General features: G+C 42.8%; 2 protein-coding genes across 2 annotated transcripts; both read right to left on the bottom strand.

Moving 5' to 3' along the window:
- Nucleotides 1-1,092: 1,092 nt before the first annotated feature.
- LOC136464379 (basic blue protein-like) lies at nt 1,093-1,882 on the bottom strand. The gene is made up of 2 exons (XM_066463334.1): nt 1,637-1,882; nt 1,093-1,548 (listed from the first exon to the last, which is right to left on the bottom strand). Exons 1-2 carry the CDS (start codon nt 1,827-1,829, stop codon nt 1,349-1,351), a joined length of 393 nt encoding a protein of 130 aa, XP_066319431.1. The 5' UTR covers nt 1,830-1,882; the 3' UTR covers nt 1,093-1,348.
- Nucleotides 1,883-3,340: 1,458 nt separating this feature from the next.
- Nucleotides 3,341-12,338, bottom strand: LOC136464380 (S-adenosylmethionine carrier 1, chloroplastic/mitochondrial-like). Its single transcript, XM_066463335.1, is given in 13 exon segments — nt 3,341-3,680; nt 4,054-4,134; nt 4,213-4,274; nt 4,429-4,480; nt 4,880-4,969; nt 5,135-5,230; nt 5,302-5,316; nt 5,319-5,357; nt 5,549-5,639; nt 6,001-6,077; nt 6,370-6,452; nt 11,932-11,985; nt 12,184-12,338. Coding segments are annotated over 12 exon segments (864 nt in total). The 5' UTR covers nt 11,984-11,985; nt 12,184-12,338; the 3' UTR covers nt 3,341-3,554.
- Nucleotides 12,339-13,336: the final 998 nt, after the last annotated feature.

Below are 13,336 nucleotides of genomic sequence, written 5' to 3' on the forward strand. Positions count from 1 at the left end.
AACCGTCCCTACAAATGCATGATTTATAGAGACGGTTCGGTAGGGGCGGCTGGCCAAACCGCCCCTACAAAGGGTTACCAGCCGCCCCTAAAATGCTTTTTTGTAGTAGTGTGATTGTCCCCTAAAAAATACTTATGATTGGATTGGAAGATTATAGGTTAAATGATGAGATGGATGAATTTATTTGGGTGCTAGATAAATCTAGAAATTATACCACTAGATCGATGTATAGAAGATTGTCTGTTTGGTGTCTTCCTAATAAGAGAATGATGAAGTTGTGGAGAAGTAGGATACCAAACAAGATCAAAGTGTTTATGTGGATGGCAATTCAGAATAGAACTCAAATTGGGGTTAACTTGAAGAGGAGTGTTTATGTGGATGGCAAAATTTAGAGTAGGATTCAACCTAGGGTTAACTTGAAGGAGAGGAAGGGTAGCAAAAACTGCTGCTTGTGCGGGGTGGAGGAAACTGGAGACTATATTTTCTTCAACTGTCATATTGCTAAAGTCATTTGGTTCTGCTTTAAGGAGGCTCTAGGTTAGGATAGAAATCCTAGTAGTATGCATGATGTTTTTTATAATTGGATTCCTATGGGCAGTAGTGACTATCATACTGAACTCTTTAGGTCTGCGATAGTTTTATGGTGATTATGGACTGTTAGAAATAAGATAGGGATTGAGAAGATTAATTTTTACTAGAAACTCTAATGAATTTTACCATAAATTTTTTTGTGTTGTTGTACAAGTGGCGCATTCTTCTGAGAGAACGGGTTTGCCCAATATTTGGATGACAAAATTACAAGAATGAAGAGCCGGCTGCATGTTTTTGGAAAAAAAAAAACTAAAGACCTAGAGGTGGAGGGGAGTGCTATAGATTTTAGTCTTTTCTGTTCTTTGGGTTTAGCTGGTTTAGCTTGTGTTGGTCCCGAGCTGGTGTAGCTCTTTCTATCGTTGTAGTTTCTGCGCTTTTTTTAAGCTGGAATTATCCCCAGCATGGGATGAAACTTTGGGGACGTTGCTTCAAAAAAAGCTGAGTTCATCCTCGTTCAAAAAAAAAAATCGTCGGAGTTGGGAAAGACACAACATGTGGCGTTCATATTCATTGGCAAAAGGAGAAAATAGTGGTAGATCTGTCACAGCTCACAAGTCACAACCAACCCGAGGTCACAAAAGCCACATTATTAGTTGTTACACAACACAAGCGGGCCCTGAACTTACACAGGACAAGATAGCACACCATTAGATTAACTAAGCAACACAAGTCGGCTGAGGCATGGATCCATCGATCTGGACTCTGGAAGTTGGACGTGGCCGCTGCCAGTGCCAGGCGTTCCAGGCGCCCAGCGCCCCTACACGGCCCTGACGGCGATCTTCATTCCGGCCTGGCAGTGTCCCCGCACGGTGCAGGCGAAGTAGTGCGTGCCTCTGCCGAGCCTCACCTTGTCGCGCCCGCTCCGCAGCACCTTGGCGCCCTTGGGCACCGCGCAGCTCCGGTACGCCGCCGCGTTCACGACCGCCACGTCGTGCACCGCTCGGTTGTAGTTGAACACTGCGCAGCGCACAAGCCGGCCGTCACAGCACGCACGTAATTAAGGGCACACGGAGAAGCAATGCACGCTGTCGACATATATACGTACCGAGCACGTCGCCGGCGCGGAACGTCCTCCCCTTGGCCCACTTGTCCACGTTGAACTTCCACCCGCCGTAATCGCCGACCATGTACGACGCCGCCGCCTCGGCGACCGGGGCGCTGGCTGCCACCAAGTGACCGACTAGGAGCGCCAAGGCGAGGACGCCACCAATCGCACCGCCTCTTCCCCGAGCCATCATCACCGGGTATCAGCTGGCTTGGCAGCGACGACCGGGTGATCACCTTGGTTGCACTTGCACGGCACAGAAGCAAGAGCTCACTCGGACGCTGCTTTTTATAGCGCGTTCCGCCGCGCGCGGCCAAGGCGGGTGGAGACGAGGCGACAGTGGAGTGGGTGCGTGAGCTGGCCGGCGCCCCGGCAATGGCGCGGCGTAATGGTGATCATACATGGACAGCCGCGCTAAACCTGGCTACTTGGCTAGTCGGTGGGTGCGATCGATTGAGCGGAGAGACGAAACAAAAAGCTGAGATGCCGAGCTTTCCGGAAGTAAAATACTCGGAGGAGCACTCGATGGCTGCATGAAGTGTTGTGCGCGGCGCGTGCGAGCCTTCGATTTGAGCTGAAACATTAGCTGGAGCCTGGATTCCCCGACGAGTCGCGAGGATTAGCTGAGTTCCTGAATCCGAAAGCAAACTTCAGTTGTCTTCAGCTTCCGACTACAAACAGTTCGGTTGATCTCATCGCAGCTTTGCCTTTTTGTTTCCAAGTGGATTCTGCGATCTGAATCTGCTAATGCCAGCTACTAGCATATGAACACTGAATCGTGCAAAAGGTTCTCCAGTGGCTAGTGCAGATGCAAGTCCTTGTCACGGACCTAAAATGGTCGCGGAGTCCTCGTTGCGTTGCTGCAAAATCCAGCTTTTGAGTAGACTTGTCGTGGACGCGAAGGGTTATTAGTATAGCTGCCTGCATCTGGCCACCTTTGTGTCAATGGATCAGAGACATGTCAACACTGTTGTCAACTTTGGATGAGCCATGGCTCTAATAACATACAGTATTTACAATCCTAGCTTCATCCTTAATTTACACCGTACTAGCCGTGACATGGAATGAAAACTGATCCATGTATAATCGTCAGCGTCAAGGTGTGCCATCTATCGCGCGTCAGACCGACGACACGACGCGTGTTTTCCTGTAGTTGCCACTGCTCGCCAGATAAATAGGAGTATTTGTCTTGTTGCCAACGTCTGCACATCATCAGCTTTTCTGATGACTTTGTTTAGTGCCCAAAGGCAACCAAGATCCCGTGACATCTTTCCTCCTGTCAACTCCTAGAGTTACAAACTTACTAGTAGGAATATAATAGTATCCATTGGATATAACAGCGACATCCAAGTGGGACAGGCGACGCCCCAGTATTACGCTCCACGTCTCAAAGCAAAATAAAGCTGATCCAGCACACCAATTATCATGTGGTACTCAGCGGTCAGCAGCCATAATTCAGGGGCAAAAAAAAAAGGTTAAGATATATCAAGAACCCAAAAGATTTAGGCCATTAGCATTTAGCAATGGCAACTTTCCTTACTATTGTTTTAAGAATGCCACATTGGTTTAAGATGTTGAGGTGATGAAACAAACAAGGTCCACAAACATTTTGCAGTTTTAGAGGCTTGCCATAGCATTTACATATTGCACGGTGTTATGAAATGAGATACTTTGAAGTTTCTTTCGGTGTTCAACGCATGTAGATGAAATGATAAATCCCAGCATAAACAATGAGTGCTGGGTTTCCAACGCATGTAAGATGTTTGGTTTCCAATGTGTGAAAACAGTTCGATGAAACTTATCTCCTCTCTCATAATTTCTATGTCATGTCACTGGCTCTATCTCACGTAGATGCACGGGGTGATAAAGAGGTGGTACTACTAAACTGCCGTGTAACATAGCGTAGCCATATCTTCACTCATTCGTCCTTGACGGCCCGTAGCTCGCGGTTCCTCCTCTCGGCTAGCATCAACTTGGTTTTCTCCAGCACGCCAAAGAAGATGGATCCACCAATGCCAATCCACAGCACTCGCGGCTCAATGCCCTGACATGTGTCAACAGAAATATATCAGCCTAGTGCTCCGCTGCACCAACACTCGTCAGAGAACATGAATACGAATTCCAGAACAAAATGTGGCTTTAGACATGAGAGACAACTGAAAAAAAAGGCATCTGGACAAATGATGACAATGTCTTCTTTGGTCGATGCAATAGAATTATTGAGTGCAGCAAACTAAAAGGCCAAAAGCCCAAAACATAACTGTAACCGCAAGTCACTATTGAAAACTTATCTAATGGGGAATCAAAAAGCTTATACAGTTTAAAGACAATAAAGAGTTTCCAGTTCACATGACGTAGTCTAGTGTTTGTTCTCCATTTTAAGAGTACTGAAGCTGTTCACACAAGTGGTGTTTTACCTTCAAGAATGCCTTAGGGCCTTCCTCTCTGAGGATTGTCTGAGCACAGCTTACAATTCCAGTGTATTGGTTCCCTTGTCCCTGCAATTACAACCAATATGGACATAGTCAGTAATGCAGAAGGAGATTTGCGAGGAAAGTCTTCATACAAGTATTCACCTGAACCATCAATCTTGTCTTCATGACATCAAGGGGAGTTGTTATAGCTCCAGTGATGGCGCCTAGCAAAAAAGTCAAAGCCCAGAGTAGATGGAAGTGATTTGTCAGGAAGAGGAGATAAGACAACCCAAGAGTGGACAGTTCTCTGGATCATAAATGCATTCTCTGGAAGCAAGGTGATAGTTCCAAAAGATTAGGGTGACAATTTGGTTATACCAGCAAAAGCGCCAATAAGTGCATTCTCTGGATCATTCAACTCCCTTCTCGCCTGGATAATGAATCGTGGGAAAATTATGATAAGAATCGTGGAAAGTTCAAGTTGCAATTTATGTTGGACATTGGTTACAGCAAGCTATTTAGTGAAGGATAAATAATATGAACCATCAATCAAGTCATTCAGTCCTAGAAATAGTGTGAACAGATTTTGGTGAAAACAGCAGCATGCCAAATCACATCTGCCTGATGTAGCCTTCAGGAGATAGCAAAATGCTGATCATAGCACAAAATTTGACCCTACCAAACAAAAGTCATTCAGGGACATGGAGCAACTTATGAACGCACAATCTTATTTTAGCACTGCAAGTGGTTTGAAGCTTTGAACAGATTGTTCATGAGTAGTTTAACAGATCTGAGAGAAAAAATAGTAGTCTCAGCAATGAAAGAGTACCACAACTTTGTAGCCAATTCGAAGTTGCTCATAAATGCAGAATTGAATGGCATCGAATGGAAGATCTCGAAGTAGAAAGGAACCATAACCCTATAAACCAAAAGAAATCAGTGTTATAATGGATAATATTGCAAGATATATTTTAAGTAGGAATAAAATCTACACATCAGATCAACAGTATTTAATTCTTCAAATAGAAGTCAATATTACACCTTAATAGATTGTTAACCAAATAAGATGCCAGAATATACATACGGCGTACAGTCCTTTAAATCCTTCTTTAGCAACAATGAGACGAACAGCATCAGGTGCAGACTTGAATTGACCTGTTTGCATCCTTTGTTTGACCACCTGAATGCAATGAGATCTGATTTGGATGCAGTACAATACTACCTGGAGTAGTAAAATATAAAATTACAGACCTCTGTAGGGACACGGGGACAAGGGAAGCAGCAATACCTCCAATTGCCCCTGCAGTCTGTAGCGATTGCGTATTAAAAGACATGGTCAATATAATCAATATGCTGTAGTAGGCACTAAGCATTCACAGAGAAGACACAAATGACAGTCTTGGTAATTTAAAAGCAAAAAAGTGCAGGTGCTATAAAATGAAAAGTACATGGTATAAACAGCAATGTCAAACAATAAGCCTTGTCTGTTCTAACTTACAAAATGGGCAACTGCACTCAGATTTTCAGGAAGTGTCTCCAGTAATTTTCTTTTAGTTGGCTCATACACTCCGACAAATATTGCAGAGGCCCTGTCATAAATTACACATTATGCTATGAAAATCATATAGACATGAACAATGGTACTTTGCGAATAGAATATAGCAATTTCATCTCATGGTGTCTTTGCAAAAGATTAAACTACTGAATATGACTTCTTAATAGGTGCATGGCAGTCAGTTAAAGGTAAAACAACACTAAACTACCCAATAAATATGAAAGGTAAATAACAATTGCATCATACCACGAATTGATACATATAATGCCTTAAATACACAACACAGTGGCACCTTGAGGTTGGGGCACAATAGGCTAACATCTTGCTGCTTGAAATTGCACTTAGGAAAGCAAGATTATTGTATGCAGTATGACAAAGAGACATGGTGTACTCACGGAAGGACACCAGCAAGATTTCCAGCTAATCCAGCATACAAGCCTTTCCATTCAATCCAGCTTCCACCTCGAGCAGCCTGCAGAGATCGCAAACTTCAGACAGCATGTACATGTTGCAAGTAGTAGTGATACTAATATGCCAGTAAACAATGAACAGAAGAAAATGGATTCATCTAAGAAACTAGAAGCACGACGCATTAACTTATAAAACTAGAGAGACACTTATTTGACCATGAGTTGAATAGGATTTGGAGCACATTGAAGGCACACTTAGATAAGAATTCTATATGCAAAACACATCACTGCTCTTATTAAATATGTCGTGTTACAGAAAAAACTATTGTACAAGGGGGGCAAACATATATGTACCTGAAGCCTGGTTTTTATAGTATCAATCGGGTACAGTGCTGTTTCCACCACAACACCAGCAGTTCCTCCAGCTATGCTGCCCTCTGAAATGAAAGGTTAAACATAAGAAAAAATTAGCAACTTTTTTGTTTATTCCTTCGAAATAACAATTGCCGATTTTATATCAGGATTCAGGAGAGGAAAAGGCAGGAAATTGTGCCAAGCCACATTCTATTTAATGTAATGAGCAACTGATATATGTGGTAAATAATGGGAAGAAGGCCAGGTTTTGGTTGGATGTTTGGCTGGGCAACTGCCCTTTTAGAATAGTCTACAGTAGAATTTTTGACATTTGTAATGAACAGGAGGAATCAGTATGCCATGTGCTGAAAACTAATGAGATAAATTTAACTTTCAGAAGGTCCTTTGGAGAGGAGGAGCAGGAAGAATGGCTATTGCTAATATCACAGATTAGAGATATTCAGTTGAACACAGAACCTGATACAGTTAAATGGGCTTTAGAGAAAAGTGGTAATTTTACCACAGCTTCACTTTATAGAGAGCTTAGTTACCCTGGAATGGAAAATAAGGAGATCATGCAGATTTGGAGAGCTAGGATTCCAATGAAAATGAAATTTTTCCTGTGGTCGGTTTATACAGATTGTCCACCTTCAGCGGAACAATTGGTCAGGAGGAATTGTCCAGGAGATATTCACTGTAAACTTTGTGGCAAAGTGGAAACTCAACATATTATCTTTGATTAATGTTTTCCTAAACGGTAAACGGTCTTTACACGGTCGACCTTCGTTTAGCGTTTAGGCTGTTTACACGGTGTTTAAACGAAGTTAAACGGTCTAAACGATTTTGTACTTTTAAAAAAAATACATATAATTATATATGTGCATGTAAAAAATCAAGTATTCTAGCATTTATACATATTTATCCGAGTAAAAATCAATTATTTTGGTATGTATATATATTTATGCATAACTCCGCCTATGTTGTCTCAACATAGCAGGTCCCAAGCCCTGATAAAGGAGAAGGGTTGTGATAGGCATGGTGAGCCAACGTTAAATCTAGCCATTCTAATGGAGATGAAACCCGAAAGAAAACCGTTAGGGCGTAACCCTCTTAGCGACGCGCCATATCGGAACCCGGGTATGGTGTAAAATGAGCAAGGGCCGGGTCGTCACCCTCGTGACGTGCCGTGTCGCGATCTGGGCACGGTGTCAAGTGACCAAGGATCGGGTCGTCGCATCCTTAGTGGCGCGCTACATCGGCGTCCGAGTGTAGTGAAAAATGAGCAAGGGTCTTCACATCTGAGTCGACGGGTGCGAAGGGTAAGAAAGCTAGTCGAACCAACTACGATCCGTTTAGGTAGTTGAAATGTAGAGTTGCTTACAGGTAAGTTAAGAGAATTAGTTGATACCGCGACTAGGAGGCGTGCAAATATATTATGCGTTCAAGAGACTAAATAGAAGGGTCAGAAGGTGAAGGAGGTGGACAATACATGTTTCAAGCTTTGGTACACAGGGACAGTTGCGAATAGAAATGGAGTAGGAGTTTTGATTGATAAGAGCCTCAAGAATAGTGTGGTGGGAGTGAGAAGGCAATGAGATAGGATTATCTTAGTCAAGCTTGTCATTGGTGATATGGTCTTAAACGTAATTAGTGCATATGCCCCCCAAGTAGGCCTCGACAAGAGTGCTAAGAGACAGTTCTGGGAAGACTTAGATGGTCTGATTAGAGCTGTGCCTAGTAGTGAGAAGCTTTTTATAGGAGATCTTAATGGGCATGTAGGTACTACAAGCGCAGGTTTTGAGGCAGTTCATGGATGTTTTGGGTATGGTAGTAGGAATCAGGAGGGTGAGGAAGTTCTGGACTTCGCGGTAGCTTTTGACCTGATGATAGCCAACACTTTCTTTAGAAAGAGAGAATCTCATCTAGTGACCTTTAGTAGCGGACAACACTCTAGCCAGATTGACTTTGTCCTCACAAGAAGAAAGGACAAATGAGGATGATTGGGTTGCAAGGTGATACCAAGGGAGTGTGTTGTTTCTCAACATAAGCTTTTGGTGACAGACTTTCGTTTTCATGTGCGTGCCGGTAGGGATAAACAAGCTAAGATTGAAAGAACAAAGTGGTGGAAACTGAAAGGGGAGACGTCAGAGGTATTCAGAGGAAAGAGTTATCAAAGAGGGCTCTTGGAAGGAAGAAGAGGACATAAACATGTGGGAGAATATGGCAACCAACATTCGGAAGGTGGCCTCATAGGTGTGTGGAGTAACCAAAGGAAGTGGAGGCGAGGCTAAAGATACTTGGTGATGGAACGAGAAAGTCCAAAGGGCTATTAAGGAGAAGAAATAGTGCTATAGACGCTTGTACCATGACAGGAGTGTGGACAACATAGAGAAGTACAATGTGGCAAAAAAGACTGCAAAGCGAGCTGTAAGTGTGGCAAAGAGTAGAGCGTACGAGGATCTTTACCAACGTTTGAGTACGAAGGAAGGAGAGAAGAACATTTATAGGATGGCTAGGATTCGTGAGAGAAAGGCAATGGACTTCAACCAAGTTAAGTGCATTAAGGATGAAAGGGAGCATCTCTTGGTGAAGGAGGATGAGATCCGACATCGATGGCAAGAGTATTTTGATAAATTGTTCAATTGTGAGAATACGGACACAACCTTTCAGTTGGATGACTCTTTTAATGACACCAATAGGCGCTTTATGCAGAGAATCCAAGAATCTGAGGTCAGAGAGGTGTTGAAAAGGATGAAATGAGGTAAGACGATGGGACCGGATAGTATCCCAATCGAGGTGTGGAGATGCCTCGGGGATATAGCTATAGTATGGCTAACCAAGCTGTTCAACCATATTTTTGATCGAACAAGATGTTTGATGAGGGCAGGAGAAGTATATTGTTACCGATCTACAAGAATAAATGAGATATTCAAAGTTGTACTAATTACCGAGGAATTAAGTTGATGAGCCATACTATAAAGCTATGGGAGAGAGATATCGAGCATCGCTTGAGAGCAATAACGTGGGTCTCTGTAAACCAATTTGGTTTCATGCCCAGAAGATCAACCATGGAAGCCATTTTCTTAATAAGACAAGTTATGGAGCGGTATAGGGAGAAGAAGAAGGACCTACACATGGTTTTTATTGACTTGGAGAAGGACTTATGATAAAATACCAAGGGATGTTATGTGGTGGCTTTGGACAAACATAAAGTCCCAACGATGTACATCGGGCTCATTAAGGACATGTACAACAATGTTATGACTAGAGTTCAAACAAGTGATGGAGACACTGATGACTTCTCGATTAGGATAGGACTACATCAAGGGTCAGCTTTGAGTTCTTATTTATTTGCCTTAGTGATAGATGAGGTCACAAGGGACATACAAGGGGACATCCCTTGGTGTATGCTTTTTGCGGATGATGTAGTGCTAGTTGATGAAAGCCGGACAGGAGTGAATCAGAAACTGGAGTTATGGCGGGAGACTTTGGAATCCAAAGGTTTTAGACTCAGAAGAACTAAAATTGAGTATATGAGATGTGACTTCGGTACTACTACTCGGGAGGAGAAAGATATTAGTTTAGAAGGTTAAGTAGTGCCTAGGAAGGATACCTTTCGATATTTATGATCAATGCTATAGAAAGACGGAGATATTGATGAAGATGTTAGCCATAGAATCAAAGCAGGGTGGATGAAGTGGCGGCAAGCATCTGATGTCCTATGTGACAAAATGGTACCACAGAAGCTAAAAGGCAAGTTTTATAGGACGACGATTAGACCTGCTATGTTGTATGGTGCAGAATATTGGCCTACGAAAAGACAACATGTTCAACAGATAAGTGTCGCGGAAATACGTATATTGCGTTGGATTTGCGGTGATACAAGAAGGGATCGAGTTCGGAACGATGATATACGTGATAGATTAGGGGTAGCACCAATTGAAGAAAAGCTTGTCCAACACCGGTTGAGATGGTTTGGACATGTCCAACGGAGACCTCCAGCGGCACCGGTGCGTAGTGGAATCCTAAGCCAGGATAGTAACGTGAAGAGAGGCAGAGGAAGACCGAAGTTGATTTGGGTAGAGGCAATAAAAGAAGACTTGAAATGATGGAATATACTCAAAGACTTAGCCTTAGATAGGAGTGCTTGGAAGACAGCTATCCACGTGCCTGAACCTTGATTGCTTCTGCTGGGTTTCAACTCTAGCCTACCCTAACTTGTTTGGGACTTAAAGGCTTTGTTGTTGTTGTTGTATATATATTTATGTATGTGAAAAGAACCAAATATAGATATTTTTGCATGTAACATATTAAGTGTACATATTTATAAATATAATAAACTTAAGTATACAAATTTATCCATACAAAACTGAACTAGATTTATCTCGTGTTCGCCTAAACAGCTGTTTAGCCCGTTTAATACTGTTTATCTCCTTTCCATTTAGGCCGTTTAGATCGTTTTTCCCCGTTTTTTTTACCGTTTAAACGATCAATCGTTTAATTTCCGTTTACCCCCTAAACAAAACAGTTTGCCACCGTTTACCGTTTAGTGGCCGTTTAGGCTAACACTGTCTTTGAATGTGTTTTTGCAAATTACAAATTATTTTTGGTGGACTTATCAAGATACATTTTACTGGAATTTGGTGCCCACAAATTTAACTCATTTTTTCGAGGTTTGTAGTAAAAGAGGGGTGGGTCCTAGTCTCAAAATGATATATATTTTGGCATGCATAAACTGGAGTCTGGTTAACTCGTAATGATTATGTTTTCAACGCCGGAATTGTTACTCAACCGGAAATGGTGGTACACCGATCGTTCGATTCTTATGCAGAAATGATAGAAGCTGGGCACGAAGGATGATTCTTATGCAGAAATGATAGAAGCTGGGCACGAAGGATGATGGACGTCGTTTGACATAGCCAGGCGTTCAGTGAAAGCTATGTAGTGTCTTTGTTCGTTTAGAACCTGCTTGTATTGATATGTGGCGCTTACTTTTGTTTGGCTTCTGTTGATGTTGGCTTTTCGTTTAGAGGGACATGCCTGCATGCGTTGCTATCTTTCTGTGCTTTCCTGTAAGCTGGCATCCCCAGCCACTGAGACAAATTTGCTTTCAATAAAGCGGGACCAGAGGGTCTTTGGTCTAAAAAAAAAGTTTGCAACGAAGATATGGTGAACATGCACACAAACCCTTCCCACAGCAACCAAGTTTTCAGAAAGTAACCTACTAGTAACTCTCAGAAGTCAGAACAGCAGGATTAAATATCACATTTAGCACACTCCACAATCGTCATTATGACACCTAAAAAGGGAACTGCCCAATCACACTAATTCGAATGTTTGAACATTCCCTTTCAGGTTTCAGCATTGTAAAAGCTGAATTCCAGCATGAAGCATGGGTAACCAATTTTATCATGGAACTTGGAACCTTCCTAACTCAAACCAGTGACAATGAGCAGCTAGAATTTTCAGCGACGGTAAGAAGAAGAGACATCGAAGAGAACGAAGCAGGTAATAGTGTAGTACTACCGGAGAGATACAAGAGACAGAGAGAGGTTGACGCACCGAGCAAAACTTGAAGGAAATTGAACGACTTCTCTTCTCCACCTTCCCCCATGTCTGAATTCAGTAGCAAGTAATGCCGAGGCAGACCAGGTACAAAGGCATGGTTGTACACATATATACAGCCGATAATTTTTTTTACAAAAAAAAAAACGAAGTTAGTATATATCATATTTACACTAACAGCGTCAGATCCAATACAAATTATTACTTAGGGTTCGTGCAGCAGGAAGGGAAGATAAGGGTCGGGCATACCTGGTGGGTGCTCGTCGCCTGCGAAGAGCTGACGAAGGGTGGCGGATTGGCGGCGCTCGGCCAACCGTCTCAGCAGAAAAGGGAGAGCGGAAGGCAACGCAGCAACGCCCTCTGGACTCTGCTCGTTTGGATGGATGACAGGATTAGGACGAGAAGCTCGGCTCGGTCTACCTCGTTAGGATAACGAGCGGCTCGACTCGCTCGGCTCGTTTGGCTCACGAGCCATGTGTACACTCGTTTGGCTGCGGTGACAGACTAACAGGTCGGGGATTGCGGCGGCGCGTGGGGAGAGGAGGAGCAGGAGCTGCGAGCGGGAGGAGTCGGCTCTGCCGACGGTGTCTGTTTGCGCGCGCGCTATAGCGCATGGATGGTAGTGATGGGCTTTGGGTTGGCCAGGACGGCGGGACCTGCAGGCCGAGGCGATTGCATTCTTGGGCCCAACCAGAGGCTGTTGGACTTTTTTCTAGCAAAAAAGTTCTTTTTACCTCCTAATCTAAACAGAGTTTCTTCTCTCTAATCTAAACAGTGAAAGCAGGCATACGTGGTCCTCCAACTAGTAAAACCAATTGTTTTTTCATCCCTCGCTCAAATCCAAAGCTGTTTTGTTTGATCAGGAGAACATAGCCCAATTGTTAGATGTGGCAATGACTTGGCGATGGTTTTAACTGGATTATTGCTGCCATATGATTACTTGGCAGTGTCCGAAAAGATGAACTACTATTATACGGAAGACAGAATAGCTATTTTGGTCCCTCAACTACTACTTTCGTCCCTGAACTTTCAAAACAGCCGTTTTAGTCCTCAAACTCTACTTTTAGGCTCAATTTCATCCTAAAGATGATCGTTTTGGTCCTCAAACTTTGCATTTTGGGCTCAATTTTATTTATAAATTATCAAAATATATTTTGCTCTTTAAACTTTTATTTTTAACTCAACTTTGTCTATGTTCTACGTGGAACGCTGCACTATTGCACCTGATTTAGTTTCAACACCATCAACGATTGGAGATAAAAAAATAATATTCAACCAAAAACTCTTTCGTGGCCATTAATAATTCCAAGCTGTTATTTTTAGTGTTACCTTATAATGGTACCATTTATATATATCCAACTAAATAATACTTGTGGGAGCAATTACAGTTGCATCGAACACT

The sequence above is a fragment of the Miscanthus floridulus genome, chromosome 7 (assembly GCF_019320115.1).
Source record: "Miscanthus floridulus cultivar M001 chromosome 7, ASM1932011v1, whole genome shotgun sequence".
Classification (NCBI taxonomy): Eukaryota; Viridiplantae; Streptophyta; class Magnoliopsida; order Poales; family Poaceae; genus Miscanthus; species Miscanthus floridulus.